General features: G+C 43.3%; 1 protein-coding gene across 2 annotated transcripts in view; it reads left to right on the top strand.

Annotated features, from left to right (window-relative positions):
- The window catches only part of c6 (complement component 6), a 28,652-nt gene extending 9,371 nt beyond the window's left edge, over nucleotides 1-19,281 (top strand). For both annotated transcript variants that reach the window (XM_064972162.1, XM_064972161.1), the window contains exons 3-18: nucleotides 10,897-11,053; nucleotides 11,149-11,290; nucleotides 11,394-11,535; nucleotides 11,731-11,875; nucleotides 11,968-12,177; nucleotides 12,441-12,681; nucleotides 12,790-12,912; nucleotides 13,078-13,244; nucleotides 13,446-13,671; nucleotides 13,920-14,088; nucleotides 16,546-16,660; nucleotides 17,288-17,420; nucleotides 17,604-17,798; nucleotides 17,969-18,056; nucleotides 18,273-18,514; nucleotides 18,720-19,281. In XM_064972162.1, coding sequence (XP_064828234.1) covers nucleotides 10,897-11,053; nucleotides 11,149-11,290; nucleotides 11,394-11,535; nucleotides 11,731-11,875; nucleotides 11,968-12,177; nucleotides 12,441-12,681; nucleotides 12,790-12,912; nucleotides 13,078-13,244; nucleotides 13,446-13,671; nucleotides 13,920-14,088; nucleotides 16,546-16,660; nucleotides 17,288-17,420; nucleotides 17,604-17,798; nucleotides 17,969-18,056; nucleotides 18,273-18,514; nucleotides 18,720-18,904 — 2,680 coding nt within the window. In that variant the 3' untranslated portion in view covers nucleotides 18,905-19,281. The remainder of the gene's footprint in view (nucleotides 1-10,896; nucleotides 11,054-11,148; nucleotides 11,291-11,393; nucleotides 11,536-11,730; nucleotides 11,876-11,967; nucleotides 12,178-12,440; nucleotides 12,682-12,789; nucleotides 12,913-13,077; nucleotides 13,245-13,445; nucleotides 13,672-13,919; nucleotides 14,089-16,545; nucleotides 16,661-17,287; nucleotides 17,421-17,603; nucleotides 17,799-17,968; nucleotides 18,057-18,272; nucleotides 18,515-18,719) is intronic.
- The last annotated feature ends 2,287 nt before the right edge of the window (nucleotides 19,282-21,568 follow it).

The raw sequence follows: 21,568 nt of genomic DNA, 5'->3' as shown, positions 1-21,568 counted from the left end.
TACTTCAAGGTCTCAGAGCAAGTGACGTCACAGATTGAAACGCTATTTAGCGCACACCGCTAACTGAGCTAGCCGTTTCACTCACCCCCCTTATGACCTTCCTCCTTTTTCCGCAGCAACCAGTGATCTGGGTCAACAGCATCAATGTAACAGTATACATTTAAACCGTCCCCTCGCCCATACCCGGGCGCAAACCAGGGAACTTCTGCACACATAAACAACAGTCACCCTCGAAGGGTCGTTACCCATCGCTCCACAAAAGCCCCGGGGAACAACTACTTCAAGGTCTCTGAGCAAGTGACGTCACCAATTGAAACGCTATTTAGCGCACACCGCTAACTAAGCTAGCCGTTTCACATCCGTTACACTTGCTAGCTTATGTTAAAGTATGTATGGTTTTGAAATGGTATAGTAGTGTTAGTATCTGCAAGAGCAATGGTGGTGACTGTTTTTATTTTTTATTTAACCTTTATTTAACTAGGCAAGTCAGTTAATTAAGAACAAACTATTATTTTACAATGATGGCCTGCCGCGGCCAACCCCTCCCCACTGCGTCACTCGGGAGCCCAATAGTTGAAAAAGTAAGTTGACTAAAATATTGATTGATTGATTGGTTGGTTGAGATGAATGGGCAGCCTGCACCTATGAAAGTTAGTTTGGTGTCACTTGCTTGAACGGTTCAAGAGTTACAATTATTGTTGGTGGGTATTACAGTATATGCATATGTATGCACACTGTTATGACGTTGGCTTGATGGGGGAGGTTTATGACCCCCATAAATACCTTTCCACTTTTCTCTCTTTCTCTACTTTATGGAGTTGACTCTTGTAAAGCCTTTGTTAACATAGAAAGAAAGAGTCTGGTGACATCAAAAGGTGGGAAACTGAACCATATTTCGGTAATCCAACCAGTTGAAAATATACGTTGGTACTTAATGAATAGGATGTCAGATCAGTTGATGTCTGAGACATGATTACTGATGATAGGACGACATAAACTGTATCTTGGAAAATCAGATTCACATGGAATTGTTGTGCAATTTAACTGTTTAAATATGAAACTATTTGTGAAAAGAAGAAATGTATTTGTAGCTTCTGAAATGAGAGAACGGTTTGACACTCTGCTCACTCAGAGGCCTCGTCCAAGTGAACAGACATGGGTTGTAAAACTATGAAACACGCCCTTCTTTCCCCACTATATAAACCCGTGATGAAAACTCAACTTCCTGTTCCAAAGACGTGCGGACTTGCGGTCCCCATGTTGAAGGAACAAAGGTCACATACAGAACTAAGTCAACCTCAGCGTGAGCTCTGGTTGAACAAAAATAACCTAACGAAATTAGCATCGAATTTCAACGTAAAGATGACAATCCACATGCCGAAAGGATGAATTTCGACTATACCAGACAGAATATAGCATGAGCTTAAAAGTATGGCAACTTGGTACTCTTATCCTATCCGCCCGTTAAACTTGGGCTAGGAGAAGACGGACAGAGTATCCATTCTACCACGCTCCAGTTCACCACTAGACATTCTTCAGAGGACAAGAGATCCATGCTGGACCACCCGGCCCTCCATCTACGAACAACCGATCGAAGCGCAGCTCAGAGAAAATATTTATTGCATTTTCCTTTTTCAAATGGGCGGTTATTTAGAATGCATAAGATACTGTATTTACGATAGCATAGCTGCCTACGGCCCGATAGAGACACAAAACCTTTTTGTTCCTCAGTCTTCCCGCTCTTTCACTCAAACCCAACTCCCTTTCTTCGTGTAACCAGCCTTCATATCTGTTCCGTCCGCTAGGGACGTTTTCCTTTATGACGTAATTTGTAATCAACATATAATACATTCTGTGTATATGTAATTCTGTGTGATTATTTAGGTATTTAGTAAATAAATAATTAAACCTAATTTTGTATTGCTGAATCAACTTGTTAGCCAGGGTTCGTGAAGATAACTAAGAATTTACAACTTTCAGATGAGACTGAATAAAGTGACGATTAAATATTGACTGCTACTGATGTAAAAGATTACTAGGTCTTTAAGAGTTTATTCGGAAGATAACAGCTCTATAAACATTATTTCATTGTGCCCCGACTTTCTAGTTAATTACATTTACATGATAAGCTTAATCAGGTAATATTAATTACAGAGAAATGATTTTATAGAATAGCAAGTCATATCACTTAATATGGCATAGCCAAAGACACGACAACATTTAAGAAGTTATAAATTATAGTGCAGACAAGCGCTAGACCAGAGCTAGCTAGCTACACCCAGGACCAGAACTGAATCTGCTAGCTTGTGACATGACTTACTGCATCTGTAATGAAAGCAGTTGATGGGTTACTAAAACAGCTTTACCCCTTGATTAGTAGAAGCGATTCCTGATATTTTCTCAGATTTGAAAAGCAGAGAAGTTCAGGAAGAATTCATACGCTACACATTTTTGTCTGTCTTGTTGGGGGAGTGGTCAAAACTGCAGTTGTTTGGAAAAAGTTAGGAAACATTTTTTTTAATGCAGTTACTAAAACAGATGTATGGTTGCATTGGTAGCAGATATTTTTGTTCTGACAACAGATTTTAATAGCAGAGAAGGAGACATATCCTTTAACTTTTTGTCTAACTTGTTGTGAAATTGGTCAACATTTCAGTTGTCTATAAAAAGTTACAGAAAATGTTGCTGATGCAAGTTATTAATACTGCTGTAACATTTGATCCATTCCAGATAATTCTGTTCTAATTTCAGATTTGAATAGCAGTGAAGGAGACCAAGATGTCATATCCTCAAACCTTTTGTCTAAGTTTTTGGCAAAGTGATAAAAGTAGCTGATTTGTATCAAAAGTTACATTTTTGAATTTACAGTGAATGGAATGTTGGAAGAGATGATGTCACAATGGGATCTTTAGAATATTGAGGGAATCCCACGAAAGTGGATGGACAAAAAGAAAGATTTTAAAAATTCTGACTTAAAAGGTATAAAAGAGATCAAAATGTTGTATGTCTGCACACTGGTCCAGACCAGTCTACACATAAAGTTAAACAGCGTTTCTAGCTTAACCCCTGTGTAGTCTTAACATTCTGTATACTCCCCTTGACATAAGGGTAAAAAAATGACCCGCCCTCACTAAACCCTAAAATATAGCAGTTTAATTTAATTTTAAACCCCAAATCTATTTTGCATGAAGAAACAACCTGTCATTCATCAAAACTTTGTGAATATCTGGGTTTTCCCTCTTCACAATGCAGAGACTGCATTTAATCAGTGAACATCACTCGTTTTTATTACAACACACCTGTCATGATTGTTTTCTTTACCAAAGTAGAGGTTTATTATTATTATTATAGCTAAAGGTACTGCATAGGTGTAAACATTATTTTTTTTTGTGCCAAAGATAGCACTTGTATAGCCTAAGAAAGTAGAAGAAATGTGCAGAAAGTAGTTTTGAATGCCTTTTACTGAAGGTAAACAAATAACAGTCTTGAACTTTTTTGAAAACATAGTGATATATACTTATATACTGTCCAATGAGGAATTAATCTAGTCTAGTCTAATCTAATCTAGTACTAGTCTTAATTTTTTAAAAACCATTGCTCCCACCCACAAGTGGTATAAACAACAACAATAAATAAGAATAAAATAAGATAATTGATACAAAACAAAAACATGAAGAACATAAATCAAGGACAGTATGCAAGTGTGTGTGCATGGACTTTGCAGATGTATTTCTCACATGTTCAGCACATAGTATTTGTTATACAGTCCTTCTTTGGGGGGAAGAATTGGCATCTCCTCCTCTTCCTTGCCCCAGCTGCAACCTCAGGTGGATCAGGACAAGATTCATCCCCCTGAACAGCTTTCACAAGCGCTGCAGAGGCTGCTGTGTGGGGGAGGCGCTCCCTTCTTTGAATATGTGGTGTTACAAGTGCCTTTCCCAGCTGCTCCAGGAACACCACCCTCTTGTTCTCCTTATCAGGCATCCAGGTAGGGTTGAATTTGTTCCATATCACGAAGGCATTGTATGAGGACACATCAATGAGGTTATGGATGATGACCATGGGCCAGCTGGCAGTCATCCTCCTGCAGCTGTAAGATCCAATCACCTTGTCCAGGTTGTCCACGCCTCGTTTGTTGTGGTTACAGTCCAGGTTGATGGCTGGCTTCCTGCCCTCACGATCACTGATCTCAGCCATTTTGTGCAGTGTGCTCAGGAGGACCACATTCTTGTTCCTCTTTGGGAGATAAGACACTAGAGTGGTGGTGGGGTGAAGGAAAATTTTGATGAAAAGGCCTCTTTCCCCCTTGTTGCGAGCAGTTCAGGGGGAGCTTAGGCTTGTTCTTTCTAACTGTGCCAACCATGGTTATCTTCCTCTTCAGGAGCTGCTGGCTGAGTTCAATCAGTAGCACACATAATCTCAATTTCTCATTGTGTGTGTGTGGTTGTTGTTGTGGTGTGTAAATGATTTTATAACTGCCGGGTCAAAAATACAATCTTTGTGCCCTGGTGGTGTACAACTTTCATGGAAATATGAACAAAGGCGATGTTTCACTTTTACATTTACATTTACATTTAAGTCATTTGGCAGACGCTCTTATCCAGAGCGACTTACAAATTGGTGAATTCACCTTATGACATCCAGTGGAACAGCCACTTTACAATAGTGCATCTAAATCATTTAAGGGGGGTGAGAAGGATTACTTTATCCTATCCTAGGTATTCCTTAAAGAGGTGGGGTTTCAGGTGTCTCCGGAAGGTGGTGATTGACTCCGCTGTCCTGGCGTCGTGAGGGAGTTTGTTCCACCATTGGGGGGCCAGAGCAGCGAACAGTTTTGACTGGGCTGAGCGGGAACTGTACTTCCTCAGTGGTAGGGAGGCGAGCAGGCCAGAGGTGGATGAACGCAGTGCCCTTGTTTGGGTGTAGGGCCTGATCAGAGCCTGGAGGTACTGCGGTGCCGTTCCCCTCACAGCTCCGTAGGCAAGCACCATGGTCTTGTAGAGGATGCGAGCTTCAACTGGAAGCCAGTGGAGAGAGCAAGGGGAGCGGGGTGACGTGAGAGAACTTGGGAAGGTTGAACACCAGACGGGCTGCGGCGTTCTGGATGAGTTGTAGGGGTTTAATGGCACAGGCAGGGAGCCCAGCCAATAGCGAGTTGCAGTAATCCAGACGGGAGATGACAAGTGCCTGGATTAGGACCTGCGCCGCTTCCTGTGTGAGGCAGGGTCGTACTCTGCGGATGTTGTAGAGCATGAACCTACAGGAACGGGCCACCGCCTTGATGTTAGTTGAGAACGACAGGGTGTTGTCCAGGATCACGCCAAGGTTCTTAGCGCTCTGGGAGGAGGACACAATGGAGTTGTCAACCGTGATGGCGAGATCATGGAACGGGCAGTCCTTCCCCGGGAGGAAGAGCAGCTCCGTCTTGCCGAGGTTCAGATTGAGGTGGTGATCCGTCATCCACACTGATATGTCTGCCAGACATGCAGAGATGCGATTCGCCACCTGGTCATCAGAAGGGGGAAAGGAGAAGATTAATTGTGTGTCGTCTGCATAGCAATGATAGGAGAGGCCATGTGAGGTTATGACAGAGCCAAGTGACTTGGTGTATAGCGAGAATAGGAGAGGGCCTAGAACAGAGCCCTGGGGGACACCAGTGGTGAGAGCGCGTGGTGAGGAGACAGATTCTCGCCACGCCACCTGGTAGGAGCGACCTGTCAGGTAGGACGCAATCCAAGCGTGGGCCGCGCCGGAGATGCCCAACTCGGAGAGGGTGGAGAGGAGGATCTGATGGTTCACAGTATCGAAGGCAGCCGATAGGTCTAGAAGGATGAGAGCAGAGGAGAGAGAGTTAGCTTTAGCAGTGCGGAGCACCTCCGTGATACAGAGAAGAGCAGTCTCAGTTGAATGACTAGTCTTGAAACCTGACTGATTTGGATCAAGAAGGTCATTCTGAGAGAGATAGCGGGAGAGCTGGCCAAGGACGGCACGTTCAAGAGTTTTGGAGAGAAAAGAAAGAAGGGATACTGGTCTGTAGTTGTTGACATCGGAGGGATCGAGTGTAGGTTTTTTCAGAAGGGGTGCAACTCTCGCTCTCTTGAAGACGGAAGGGACGTAGCCAGCGGTCAGGGATGAGTTGATGAGCGAGGTGAGGTAAGGGAGAAGGTCTCCGGAAATGGTCTGGAGAAGAGAGGAGGGGATAGGGTCAAGGGGGCAAGTTGTTGGGCGGCCGGCCGTCACAAGAAGCGAGATTTCATCTGGAGAGAGAGGGGAGAAAGAGGTCAGAGCACAGGGTAGGGCAGTGTGAGCAGAACCAGCGGTGTTGTTTGACTTAGCAAACGAGGATCGGATGTCGTCGACCTTCTTTTCAAAATGGTTGACGAAGTCATCTGCAGAGAGGGAGGAGGGGGGGGAGGGGGAGGAGGATTCAGGAGGGAGGAGAAGGTGGCAAAGAGCTTCCTAGGGTTAGAGGCAGATGCTTGGAATTTAGAGTGGTAGAAAGTGGCTTTAGCAGCAGAGACAGAGGAGGAAAATGTAGAGAGGAGGGGAGTGAAAGGATGCCAGGTCCGCAGGGAGGCGAGTTTTCCTCCATTTCCGCTCGGCTGCCCGGAGCCCTGTTCTGTGAGCTCGCAATTAGTCGTCGAGCCACGGAGCGGGAGGGGAGGACCGAGCCGGCCTGTAGGATAGGGGACATAGAGAGTCAAAGGATGCAGAAAGGGAAGAGAGGAGATTTGAGGAGGCAGAATCAGGAGATAGGTTGGAGAAGGTTTGAGCAGAGGGAAGAGATGATAGGATGGAAGAGGAGAGAGTAGCGGGGGAGAGAGAGCGAAGGTTGGGACGGCGCGATACCATCCGAGTAGGGGCAGTGTGGGAAGTGTTGGATGAGAGCGAGAGGGAAAAGGATACAAGGTAGTGGTCGGAGACTTGGAGGGGAGTTGCAATGAGGTTAGTGGAAGAACAGCATCTAGTAAAGATGAGGTCGAGCGTATTGCCTGCCTTGTGAGTAGGGGGGGAAGGTGAGAGGGTGAGGTCAAAAGAGGAGAGGAGTGGAAAGAAGGAGGCAGAGAGGAATGAGTCAAAGGTAGACGTGGGGAGGTTAAAGTCGCCCAGGACTGTGAGAGGTGAGCCGTCCTCAGGAAAGGAGCTTATCAAGGCATCAAGCTCATTGATGAACTCTCCGAGGGAACCTGGAGGGCGATAAATGATAAGGATGTTAAGCTTGAAAGGGCTGGTAACTGTGACAGCATGGAATTCAAAGGAGGCGATAGACAGATGGGTAAGGGGCCGTTAGGGCCGTTCTAGGAAAAGTCATCCAATTTCAAGTTGAAGAAAGATAATTTGGGGTTTTTTCTCTTCTGTAAAACACAGTGGCAGGTCATTTTTTACCCTTAAGACAACACAAGAGGAGTAGTGTATTAAATAACAACAATAATAATAATAATAATATTTATAAAAAAAGTATGATGAAGAGTATGATGAAGATTTACAGTTTAGAATGTCCCATCCAATAACAGATTCAGAGTTAGCCTACAATTATAAGACTTTTGTATTTGATTTTAAATAGCCTCGTAATTGGGCTTTTTAAAAATATTTTCATGATTAACAGGCTGACACATTGCCTTTAGCTACAGAATATCCCACCACCATGTATTTCCAGATCCTCCCCTCTCCCCTTCATTCCTTTCTCCAGAAAGCAGAGAGAGGGGCTGTCAAACGTTTTAATTAAATATGTTTTGCTGTGAAAATATGTTACTGTCGATGTTCACAAACAGATTTCATTTGGTTTCCCAAATTAAGCAGTGGGTAGTTGCAGGAAAAGGGTTGGAGAGACCATAGGCGGAATATCACCTCACATATGCAAAATAACCGAAGTAGCCTACTAACATGCCGGATGGACATGAGTGAAACGAACCCTGCGGGAAAGTGGCCTCCGTTGCAAAAGGATGACGTATTTTTTCCTCTCGCTCCCTTTTCCAGTACATTTGCTAATGGGCCATTCTAAATCTAAACAAATTGTACATATTAGTAAAGACAAGATTCAATTTAAATTGAGAATAGTCTGATGGATGAAAATATGATCACTTGAGGAGAGAACAACGTGTGCAGCAAGGAACAAAGCACAAGCTGTTTTTTTCCGACTTTCTCAAATCATCGATAGCCTAGTCATAATACAGCCCATATATCTTAATTTATAAGGCATTCTATGGTTTGCAACATTCACAACTTAAGTTGCAAAATAACTCTAAATCTAGCATATAGATAGAACCTGTTTCAAAGGATCACTTTAACGCTCAGGAAATGGAAAAAAATATTATTTATATTTTATTCAGCTAAATTCATTAAAATTATTGCTACTATAAAATCATATAATGTAAAATAATGTCAAAGGCACTTATAAGCATTTCTTGTCTGTTAAACAAGCCTATAGCATGGTGCATAGCCAAATAACATTCAGTGCATTCTGGAGGGTATTCAGACCCCTTGACTGTGTCCACATTTGTTATATTACAGCCCTATTTAAAATGGATTAAATAAAAAAAAATCCTCATCAATCTACACACAATATCCTATAATGACAAAAGCGAAAACAGGTTTTTAGACATTTTTGCAAATGTGTTAAAATTTAAAAAAACTAAGAAAACTGAAGTATTCAGAACATTTCATATGAGACTCGAAATTGAGCTCAGCTGCATCCTGTTTCCATTGATCAACCTTGAGATGTTTCTACAACTTGATTGGAATCTACCTGTGGTGAATGTAATTGTTTTGACATGATTTGGGAAGGCACACACCTGTCTATATATACAGTTGAAATCGGAAGTTTACATACACTTAGGTTGGAGTCATTCAAACTAGTTTTTCAACCACTCCACACATTTCTTTGTTAACAAGCTATAGTTTTGGCAAGTCAGTTAGGACATCTACTTTGTGCATGACACAAGTAATTTTTCCAACAATTGTTTACAGACAGATTATTTCACTTATAATTCACTGTATCACATTTCCAGTGGGTCAGAAGTTTACATACACTAAGTTGACTGTGTCTTTAAACAGCTTGGAAAATTCCAGAAAATGGCATCATGGCTTTATAAGCTTCTGATAGGCTAATTGACATAATTTGAGTTAATTTGAGGTGTACCTCTGGATGTATTTCAAGGCCTACCTTCAAACTCAGTGCCTCTTTGCATAACATCATGGGAAAATCAAAAGAAATCAGCCAAGACCTCAGTAAAAAAATTGTAGCCCTCCATGTCTGGTTCATCCTTGGGAGCAATTTCCAAATGCTTGAAGGTACCACGTTCATCTGTACAAACAATAGTATGCAAGTATAAACACCATGGGACCACGCAGCTGTCAAACCGCTCAGTAAGGAGACACATTCTGTGTCCTAGAGAAAAACATACTTTGGTGTGAAAAGTGCAAACCAATCCCAGAACAACAGCAAAGGACCTTGTGACGATGCGGGAGGAAACAGGTACAAAAGTATTTATATCCACAGTAAAACGAGTCCTATATCGACATAACCTGAGAGGCCACTCAGCAAGGCAGAAGCCACTGCTCCAAAACCACCATAAAAAAGCCAGACTAGCTATTTTTTTATTTGTATTTTTATTTGTATTTTTTTCTAGTTGAGTATATTATTTATATTGTATTGTCTGTGTGCGTGTGTGTGTGTGTGTAAAACTTAATAAACAGAGTTTTAAAAAAATAAAAAAAAGCCAGACTACAGTTTGCAACTGCACATGGGGACAAGGATCGTACTTTTTGTAGAAATGTCTTATTGTCTGATGAAACAAAAATATAACTGTTTGGCCATAATGACCATCGTTATGTTTGGAGGAAAAAGGGGGAGGCTTGCAAGCCGAAAAACACCATCCCAACCGTGAAGCATGGGGGTGGCAGCATCATGTTGTGGGGGTGCTTTGCTGCAGGACTGGTGCACTTCTCAAAATAGATGGCTTCATGAGGAAAGAAAATGATGTGGATTTATTGAAGCAACATCTCAAGACATCAGTCAGGAAGTTAAAGCTTGGTCACAAATGGACAATAACCAACGTTGTGGCAAAATGGCTTAAGGACAACAAAGTCAAGGTATTGGAGTGGCCATCACAAAGCCCTGACCTCAATCCCATGGAAAATGTGTGGGCAGAACTGAAAAAGCGTGTGTGAGCAAGGATGCCTACAAACCTGACTCAGTTACACCAGCTCTGTCAGGATTAATGGGCCAAAATTCACCCAATTCATTGTGGGAAGCTTGTGGAAGGCTACCCGAAACGTTTGACCAAAGTTTTTTTTTTTAAGTATAGGCAATGCTACCAAATACTAATTGAGTGTATGTAAACTTCTGACCTATTGGGAATGTGATGAAATAAATAAAAACTGGAAAAAATCATTCTCTCTACTATTATTCTGACATTTCACATTCTTAAAATAAACGCTACAGACAGAAGTTGGTAGATCAGATGTACCGACTTCAGACGAGTCCTGCAGACCCGGACGGGGGACATCAGGGGATGTAGTGGATTGAGACGCTGCCCATGCAAAGAACCCTCTCTAGCTTAAAGTGATTCATTTTTATGGGGATTTTGATATTATTGTTAACTAGATTTCTGCGGGGCCGCAGACATTGACTATTGTTATTGTTTTACAATAAGTCAGAAGTATGTCAAATATTTAAAGTGGGATTTTTGCTTCACAAGCCCCATAAATGACATAAAGGAAGGATATTTTACTGTAAGTGATTTATGATTAATGTGTATAATTTTGAGGTCAGTTGGCCAAAAGCTCCTTTTGCATTTGTTCAGCGTTTCCATGACCATCTCAGTTTTAAACAAACCTCTTTTGAAATACAATAGAATACAACTTCCTGTGTTTTCACAATTCCCTCCTCTGCAGGAGTATCCGATATGATGACTATTACTGGAAGAATAGCTGTGAGCAGCTGTGTCAAAAGCATGAGAGTCGGGCATGTAACGTCCAGGCCTGCTTCATCCACTGTCAACTCACTGATTGGGCCAACTGGTCCGGGTGCTCCCCGTGTGCCAAAAAACAGGCAAGTGAAAGAATATACACACACAGAGACACACAGACATAAATACACGCACACTCTTCCACCGTCTGTCTCTGACCAGTTTTCTGATGTTGTAGTTAAGGACTCGGTCACTGCTAAGGCCTTCCCAGTTTGGAGGCGTGGAGTGCGATGCTGTTCTGACAGAAGACAGAGCGTGTTACCCATCAACAGAGTGCAAGATGGAAACACTCAACTGCAAAGAGTTTCAGTGTGGCAATGGTGAACAGTCACATATTCAGCTACTACGTATACAGTATAGACAAAATACTGCTTGTGCACATTTAAACAAAACTCTGCTCATGTACATTTCCCCTTGTCGCAGGTCGCTGTATCAGCTCCAAACTAACATGTAATAAACAGAACGACTGTGGGGACAACTCAGATGAGAAGAACTGTGATGAATTCAAAATAGTGTGTCCTGTTGAGAAGAGAGTGGTCCCTGGAGCTGACCTCATAGGAAACGGGTAGGTTAAAGGTCAAAGGCCAGCATAAGACATTGCCCGGAGCAGTGGTCAATGTCATAGTAGATGTTTAGCAGTAGTCAGTGAATACAGAGCAGGACGGCTTCATGTAATTCTTGATACGTATCCTGTGATTTTAAGAAAAGTAACCTAACTTCGGGGTTAATGCTGCTGGCTTCTGTTACTTTCCTGTTTTAGGTTTGATGCCATGGCAGAGGCTAAGAGGGGGGCGGTACTGGATAACATGTTCATGGGGGACACCTGCAACCTTAACAGGAGCAGAGGCAGCAGCTACAGGCTGTATTACCGCGTCCCAGCCAATGTAGAAAGCTTTGAGATCAAGGTACAGTATTAATGCATAGAGATCTCATCTTATTCTATTCCCCATGTTTGACTGGTCTGGGATCAGATCTCGTTGTGGTTCTGCTTCCACAGGTCGAGATCCCAGATGACTTTAAACAGGAACCCCAGCCAGTCTACAGTGAGACCGTCAACCTGGCTTCCCCACCAGTCTCTACCAGAAGTGATTCCTCCAGTGGTGACTCAAGTTCCATCTGGGTCCCGATCTTCTTCTTTGGTTCCAGAAGCCACCACCAATCCAACACAAAGACATTCAAGCAGGCTATTTCAGCTTCAAAGAAGACGGCAAGCTGCATCTACAGTATATGCACTCTCACATATTCACAATCACACACACAAAAATAAAAAACTGATCACGGTATTGCAACGTAGTGGTAGACCTTGAAGTAGAGGTTTCCCTCAATCACAGATCTAAGATCACATTACCATACCCTCTATCCAAGCAGTAGGACTGGCATTTACTGTGAGGCATGCATACAATCACTGCGTTTCAAAGCTGGGAAGGTAACACTGACGTTATGATTACGTAATCTCACCCTATTCTGCAGGACTCCCAGTTCTTCCGAGTGCACCAGGTGTTACCTGTATCCAGATTCAGGGTAAAGGATTCAGACCTGTACCTGACAGAGCCCTTCTTACAGTTTCTGACCAGCCTGCCCCTGGAGTACAACTACGCCCTCTACAGGGAGATCTTCATGCACTTTGGGACCCACTACTTCACCTCCGGAACCTTAGGGGGACACTATGATCTGCTTTACCAATACAGCAGACTGGAGCTTAAGAACAGTGGTACGAGAGCACAGCCTTGTAGTCAAAAGGAGGCATGATACCCACTGCTAGTGCATTGTTCTCTCTGATTTCATAAATTGTTCATTTTTTTGTGTTTCATTGTCACAGGTTTAACAGAAGAGCATACCAAAGGATGCCTAAAGTCTGAGTCGAGCATGTCTATAATAATATACTCGCAAAGTTCAAATGTTGTAAGATGCTCCGACAATACAATGACTCAAAAACATGAAGGTTGGTTTTTCTAATTACCGTTACAGACAAATTGAACATTCAAGATAGACCACCTTGCTCTAGTCGTCTTGACTTTTCACTTGTTCGGTTTCATTAAGTATCTCTCTCAATAGTTTTGTTGAGAACTGGCTCTTCATCCTTTGCTGTTACTTCTGTGTTGGTCAGGCTCTTTCGTGCAGTCGTCAGAGAAGTCTTTCTCCATGGTGCGTGGAGGCAGGGACGGAGAGGCTGCAGCCCTGGCCTGGGAGCAGAAAGGGGCTGCCCCTGACAGCACCACTTATAAGAACTGGGCCAAATCACTCATAGACAACCCTGCTGTTGTGGAATATGAGGTCAGAACTCCCTCCGTGGAATATAATGAAATAGGATGGAAACAATGAATCCAGTTCATTCATTGATTGTGTATGATTGGCTGTGATATAGTGAATCCATACCGTCTTTTTGAGATACTTTCGGTTTATAACAGCTTTTTCCTAAGACATAAAACATGTCACTTCCTGTGAGAAATTGGTCTCCTTCCTATCTGTCTCCAGCTGTTGCCCATCATCAATCTGGTCAAGGGGATCCCATGTGCTGCCACTAAAAGAAGGCACCTGACCAGAGCTCTGGTGGAGTACCTGGAGCACTTTGACTCCTGCAAGTGTGCCCCCTGCCCTAACAATGCCCGTGCCGTCCTTTCTGGCACAGACTGTCAGTGCATCTGCCAGACGGGCACCTATGGGTCCAACTGTGAGCAACGGGCGCAAGACTACACCTCAGGTACACAGCAGCACCCACTCACTCACTGATATACACATTTTTATATAGGATGAGGATTATGTATAGTCCCTGTTGTGTATTGCACAGTCATTTGACAGTGCTCAGTATGTTTGACTGACACCAGACACTGCTGAATGTGGTTTGACTCCTGGTGAATAGTACACACCAAACAGTGCTGAATGTGGTTTGGCTTCTGGTCTGTAAACACCAGGCAGGTCTGAGTGTGGTTTGCTGTGTGGTTTCCTCAGAGGCAGTAGATGGTTACTGGAGCTGCTGGGGGACATGGAGTGCCTGTGATGCATCCATGAAGAGACATCGTACCAGAGAGTGCAACAACCCCGCTCCCCTGAGGGGGGGGAAACTCTGCCAGGGACCGGCCAGACAGGAGGAGGGATGCTTCATCTCTATTTTTCAAGAGTAAGAGAGACTGACATGTTTAAGCCTTGAGACAATTGAGATATGGATAGTGTATTTTTGCCATTCAGAGGGAGAATGGGCAAGACAAAAGATTGAAGTTCCTTTGAACGGGGTATTGACGCGAGCTGCCCAGTGACGCGAACCTACCAGACGAGCTAAATGCCTGTTATGCTCACTTAGAGGCAAGCAACACTGAAGCATGCACGAGAGCTGGATGACTGTGCGATAACGCTCTTGGGAGCCAATATGAACGCTCTTGGTAGCCGATGTGAACAAAACCTTTAAACAAGTCAACATTCACAAAGGCTATGGGCCAGACGGATTACCAGGACATGTACTCAAAGCATGCCCGGACCAACTGTCAGGTGTCTTCACTGACATTTACAATCTCTCCCTGACCGAGTCTGTAATGCCAACATGTTTCAAGCAGACCACCATAGTCCCTGTGCCAAAGGAAGCGAAGGTAACCTGCCTAAATGAATACCGCCCTGTGGAACTCACGTCGATAGCCATGAAGTGCTTTGAAAGGCTGGTCATGGCTCACATCAACAGCATCGTCCCGGACACCCTAGACCCACTCCAATTTGCATACCGCCCCAACAGATCCACAGATTATGCAATCTCAATCGCACTCCACACTGCCCTTTCTCACCTGGACAAAAGGAACACCTATGTGAGAATGCTGTTCATTGACTACAGCTCAGCTTTCAACACCATAGTGCCCACGAAGCTCATCACTAAGCTAAGGACCCTGGGACTAAACACCTTCCTCTGCAACTGGATTCTGTTCTTCCTGATGGGCTTCCCCCAGGTGGTAAGAGTATGCAACAACACATCTGCCACGCTGATCCTTAACACTGGGGCTTCTCAGGGGTGTGTACTTTGTCCCCTCCTGTATTCCCTGTTCACCCACAACTGTGTGGCCAAACACGACTCCACACCATCATTAAGTTTTCTGACGACACAACAGTGGTAGGCCTGATCACCGACAACAATGAGATGGCCTATGGGGAGAAGGTCAGAGAACTGGCAGTGTTGTGCCAGGACAACAACCTCTCCCTCAATGTGAGCAAGACAAAGGAGCAGATTGTGGACTACAGGAAAAGGCGGGCCGAACAGGCCTCCATTAACATCGACGGGGCTGGAGTGGAGCGGGTCAAGAGTTTCAAGTTCCTTGGTGTCCACTTCACCAATGAACTATCATGGTCCAAACATACCAAGTCAGTTATGAAGAGGGCACAACAAAACCTTTTCCCCATCAGGAAACTGAAAAGATTTGGCATGGGTGCCCAGATCCTCAAAAGGTTCTACAGCTGCACCATCGAGAGTAAACACCAGGCAGGTCTGAGTGTGGTTGCATCACTGACTGGTTGCATCACCACCTGGTATGAGAACTGCTCGGCATCTGACCGTTAGGAGTTACAGAGGGTAGTGCGAACGGCCCAATACATCACTGGGGCCAAGCTTCCTGCCATCCAGGACCTATATAATAAGCAGTGTCAGAGGAAAGCCCATAAAATTGTCAGAGACTCCAGGAAATAGACCTGTTTTCTCTGCTACCGCACGGCAAGCGATACCGGAGCGCAAAGTCTAGGACCAAAAGGCTCCTCAACAGCTTCTACCCCCAAGTCAAAAGACTGCTGAACAATTCATAAAATCGCCACCAGACAATTTAAATTGACCCCCCCCCCCACTCCCCTCCCTTTTGTACACTCACTGTTTTTTTGTTACCTATGCATAGTCACTTCGCCCCCACCTACATGTACAGATAACCTCAACTAGCCTCTACCCCTGCACACTGACTCTGTACCAGTACCCCCTGTATATAGCCTCGTTATTCTTATTGTGTTACTTTTATTATTACTTTTTATTTTAGTCTACTTGGTAAATATTTTATTCTTGAACTGCACTGTTAGTTAAGGGTTTGTAAGTAAGCATTTCACGGTAAAGTCTAGTTGTTGGATTTGGTAGTAGGTGCCAGGCGCACCGGTTTGTGTCAAGAACTTCAACGCTGCTGGGTATTTCACGCTCAACAGTTTCCCGTGTGTATCAAAATTATCCACCACCCAAAGGACATCCAGCCAACTTGACACCTGTGGGAAGCATTGGAGTCAACATGGACCAGCCACCTCGTGGAATGCTTTCGACAACTTGTAGAATCCATGCCCTGGCGAATTGAGGCCGTTTTGAGGGAAAAAAGGCAGGGTGCAACTCAATATTAGAAAGGTGTTCCTAATGTTTGGTATACCCAGTGTATATTGAAAGCAGGTGTGGTTCCAGTGTTCATTAATACACTTTATGTTAGTGTTTCCTTTATTTTGGCAGTTACCTGTACATACCACTCCAGTAAAATAGAATCGATCAGGAAGAGTGTTGGTCTTCTTGATAAAAACGTACTGTTGATTTATATATCTGAGTGCATTTCTGATTTTCTGTTGGTCTGTCTTTTCTCCGCAGGCAAAATGTATGTGTTAATGATGAGGACTTTGCCACAGAGGGGCGGGCAGAGGGCTTGCCTCCCGGCGTGGAGGGCTGTCCAAGACCCAAGCGTCCTGCCAACAGTCACCTCAGGGTAGACACAAGCTAACAACACTAGCTGCTAACAAAGCTAACAGAGACAGAGCTCACTAAAGATCTCTGAAAGAGTGATATTTCCAAAGACTCTGGGCCAGCTCTCAGTGATGTCACAGTCTCTTAGTGACCTTTACCTGTTTATACCCTTATTAGCATCTTCTTTTTCTTCATTTAGTCTCTCTCTCTCAGGGGCTTTATTGGCATGGTAAAGAATTACATTGCCAAAGAAAGTGAAATAAACAATCATAAATAAACAATAAGCATTACACACACAAACATTTTCAAAGAAACGTTTGACATGTTATATTGTTAACTACAGTGTTGTAACAATGTGCAAATAGCTTTTCTTAGTTTTGGGTCAGTCACAGTGGTCAGATATTCTGCCACTGTGTACTCTCTGTTTAGGCACAGATGGCATTCCAATGTTTTCAGTTTTTGGAATTAATTCTTTCCCTCGTGATTTGGTTGGGTTTAATTATCCTGGGGCTCTGTGGTATCTGTTTGGATATTTTAACAGAGCCCCAGAACCAGCTGGCTGAGGGGCCTCTTCTCTAGGTTCATCTCTCTGCAGGTTAGGGCTTTATGATGGAAGGTTTGGTCTCTCTCTCTGTCTTCTCAATGTCAGAAAGATAAGCGTTACTATGAGTTTGGCGACATGGAGGAGTTCCTGTGCTTCACAGGGTTTGAAATGGAAGGTTACCAGTTCATCAACTGTCGCCCTGACGGGACCTGGACCCCTCCCACAGGGATGTGCATCAGTAAGTCTGTCCTCTTAGGAACAATCCCTGCATAGAATGCAGACAGAAGGCATTACACTCTGTCCATACCAAACCTCTTTTGTATGGAACGACTTTGGAATCCATGTTTTGCCAATAGTATAATAATTTTTCATTTTTTTTCATGTCAAACCAGTCTTGTTGAGTATTTGTCCTCCATCTTAGGGAAGGTGTGCTCCCCGCCTGCCGTGCCTGAGGGTATGACTCTGTACCCCTCCAAGAAGGAGTACAAGGTGGACCACTCCGTGGGACTTGAATGCACGGAGAGAGGCATGGTTCCGTCAGAACAGGGCTTCTACACCTGTGCCAAGAGTCTAACCTGGGAGCCTCCACTTCCTAAAGACCTGCACTGCAAAATAGGTAGTCTGTCTCAAATGGACTTTGAAGAAACATTAGAGGGATGTTGGTGGAAAGTTGGCATCCTTTTAAAGACCTCATAGAGTTTTTCGACAATCAAGTGGCGATCACATGATTGACAATATAATTCAATTACGTAATTGGATGTTTGTCCTGTCAATGTGTCTGTCCAGATAAGCCATTTGTTCCTGACAATCAATGTGGGAGAGGAGAGAGGCACGTTGGATCCAAATGTATCTGCATGGCACGTGAGACATGCCTGTGAGCACTTTTACCTATCAATCATAATTAAGTCATGAACAATTTAATATTAATGGACTTTTAATTGCCTTTTAACATTAGCTAAACACATGCATCTGAAGGCCACCATAATAATTTGGTTCCCGAATCAGTCTGTTCATCAAGATTTGTCCTCTTCTTGGACTGACTAATGATTTCCATGTCTGTGTGTGCTCCACCTGTGTGTGTGTATTGCAGCCCATACAAAACTGAGTTCTGCATCTTCAATGCTGAAGTTGGCAGTGGTGTGATGATGTCTTACTGTGGTTTCCACTCGGGCCGTTGCCATGGTGACCAGCTCTTCTTCATGAATGTGGGCCCGTGTGACGAGGATGTGGTCAGCCTGGACTGGGCCAAGTTCAGGGTCAGCATGGCTGCCAAGAGCTCAGTCCAGGAGCCCTGCGACTCTGACACCTGCTATGAGTGGGAGAGCTGCACTGGTATGACTGACTGACCACAGATTCCCTTTCAGTTTTAGATAGCACTTGACCACTTCATCTGAAATAACCTAATCTGCAAAGAGTTAACTAGTTTACATGCAATACAATTAATTATGTTTCAAGGATGAATGTGTCGATAGGGTTTCAACATAGCAAAATCATTTCATATACCTGTGCTCTTTCCCTTTTGTCTTTGTGCAATCAGAGTCCAAACAGTGTCTGTGTAAAGTTCCCCGGGACTGTCCTAAGGAGGGGGAACACATGTTCTGTGTGAAGCTACTGAAGACCCAGAGCAAGAGGAGTGTGAATCTGTGTTTCATGGCTGCCATCAAGTGTAGAAAGATGGAGTTTGAGATTCTCAACGAAGGCCTGTGTGAAGAGTCCACATAACCAGGTCCTAGTGTAGCTTTCCTTTTCCTGTATTCTATCACTCTCTCCCTCTCCATTATATCATACAGCACAACTGTAAAGATGGACGTTCTGAAAGAGCTGATTTTTGTCCCGTTTGAATTGCAGCTTTGTTCAACTTAATTTGTTTTACAATCTAGCTTGAAGTTCATTTCTTTGCATGTTATTTTGTACTTGTATGTCCTTTTTATATCCTTTTATGACTATTTGCTTGTGTTGTTATGAAATCAAATATATTTTGGCAAAATGTGGTGTTTAAATTAAATTAACAAAAACAAACATTTTTTATCCAATATTTTATTTACAACAACTTGCAACTACATGTAACTGCCAAAAATAAAGGAAACACCAACATAGTGTCTTAATAGTGTCACGTGTGTTCCCTCTCAGGCCTCTAGGTCACCAGGCTGCTCGTTAGGGCGCACACCTGTCACCAGCATTGCATGCATAATACACTAACCTGGACTCCATCACCTCCTTGATTACCTGCCCTTTATATGTCACTCCCTTTGGTTTCTTCCCCAGTTGTTGTTGTTGCTGTTTCATGTCGGTGCGCTGTTTGTGGTTCTTGTTTTGTTCATTTATTTATTTATTACCTGTATTCACTCCCTGAACTTGCTTCCCGACTCTCAGCATACATCGTTACCAATAGTGTGTCGGGTCACCAGAACAGCTTCAATGCGCATTAACATAGGTTCTGGAACTCTTATTGGAGGGACACCATTCTTCAATGAGAAATTCCATTATTTTGTGTTTTGTAAATGGTGGTGGAAAGCCCTGCTTCAGGGACCGCGCCAGAATCTCCGTAAAATGGGCATGATACACGAGCACAGGATGCGGTGCGGTGAAACACTGCTTGCCTTCCATTGGAATGAATGGGAAGCAATGAGAAGAGGGGAGCTGTGGGCAGTGCGGTGAAAAATATACACTTTTCCCAACTTTATGCAAATCACAAGCGGCGACCGCTGGGCAATGACCAATCATATCGAGTGGTTCCCATGACAAATTTGACCCTATGCAACCCAAGGCTGGAGGCTTTCTTCAACAAAGATGGCTGACAAAAATACTAGGATGGAAGCAAATGTAAGTGATTATAATGTCATAACGAATCATATGAGAAATGTACAGTTGACAGGAATATGTTAATGTAGAGACAAACGATTATGCATTTTTTTTAATCATGAAGTTAAATTGACGAAAATCGTGATTTAGCAAGCTAGCTGACTTGCTAACATTGGCTAGCTTTATGGGTGTTGTTTTAGGGAATCCTGAAACAACCAGCAAACCAGGCTTTCATCTTGTGACATTGGAGGTATAGAATCTAGCTAGCTAAAGCATTTACTGCAAATTGAATGTACAATTTTGTAAGCTTGCCTTGCTGATATTTGCCATGCAATGCAGATAGATGAAATAACGTAGCTTGCTATGTTCTTGCTTATTGTGCAGTGCAGGATAAAAATGCCTGTGTGCCTATGGATGTCTAGCTATCTGTCTAGCTGATCTGTGTATGGACCCAAACGTTTGGTATACGTATTAGTTCAGAACCTAGCAATGAACCTCAGCTTTCATAGCCAGATGTATCAACTTCAAATCTGAATGACATTAATGAAGCCTATGGATTGAGTAGAATATAATATAACTTTGTGAAAGGATGCAAGTCGCATATAATACATGTAGTTATTACCATGCATGAGATCTGCACATTGTAGCCTGTACATTTAATATATTCACTGATAATGTACTCTACCTTGGCAAATAAAGGTGCAGTTCAGGTATGAATGTCTTTGAGCTTTGAGCTTATTTTTCAGTCAATACCAGGAGTATCACATTCCAGTCTTTGAATGATGCTGTATCTGCATGTATAGTTGAAGTCGTAAGTTTACATACACCTTAGCCCAATACATTTAAACTCAGTTTTTCACAATTGCTAACATTTAATCCTAGTAAAAAATTCCCTGTCTTAGGTCAGTTAGGATCACCACTTTATTTTAAGAATGTGAAATGTCAGCATAATAGTAGAGAGATTTACTTCAGCTTTTATTTAATTCATCACATTCCCAGTGGGTCAGAAGTTTACATACTAATTGAGTGTATTTTGTAGCATTGCCTATAAATCATTTAACTTGGGTCAAACATTTCGGGTAGCCTTCCACAAGCTTCCCACAATAAGTTGGGTGAATTTTGGCTCATTCCTCCTGACAGAGCTGGTGTAACGGAGTCAGGTTTGTAGGCATCCTTGCTCGCACACGCTTTTTCAGTTCTGCCCACAAATTTTCTATAGGATTGAGGTCAGAGCTTTGTGATGGCCACTCCAATACCTTGACTTTGTTGTCCTTACGCCATTTTGCACACATCTTTGGAGTATGCTTGGGGTCATTTGCAACCAAGCTTTAACTTCCTGACTGATGTCTTGAGATATTGCTTCAATATATCCACAAAATAATTGTCCTTCCCCATGACGCCATTTTGTGAAGTGCACCAGTCCCTCCTGCAGCAAAGCACCCACACAACATGATGCTGCCACCCCTGTGCTTCACGGTTGGGATGGTGTTCTTTGGCTTGCAAGCTTCCCCCTTTATCCTCCAAACGTAACAATGGTCATTATGGCCAAACAGTTCTATTTCTGTTTCATCAGACCAGAGGACA

The sequence above is a fragment of the Oncorhynchus masou genome, chromosome 8 (assembly GCF_036934945.1).
Source record: "Oncorhynchus masou masou isolate Uvic2021 chromosome 8, UVic_Omas_1.1, whole genome shotgun sequence".
Lineage (NCBI taxonomy): Eukaryota > Metazoa > Chordata > Actinopteri > Salmoniformes > Salmonidae > Oncorhynchus > Oncorhynchus masou.
Note: the sequence above shows the minus strand (reverse complement) of the source record. Positions and strands in the feature narration are given on the sequence as shown.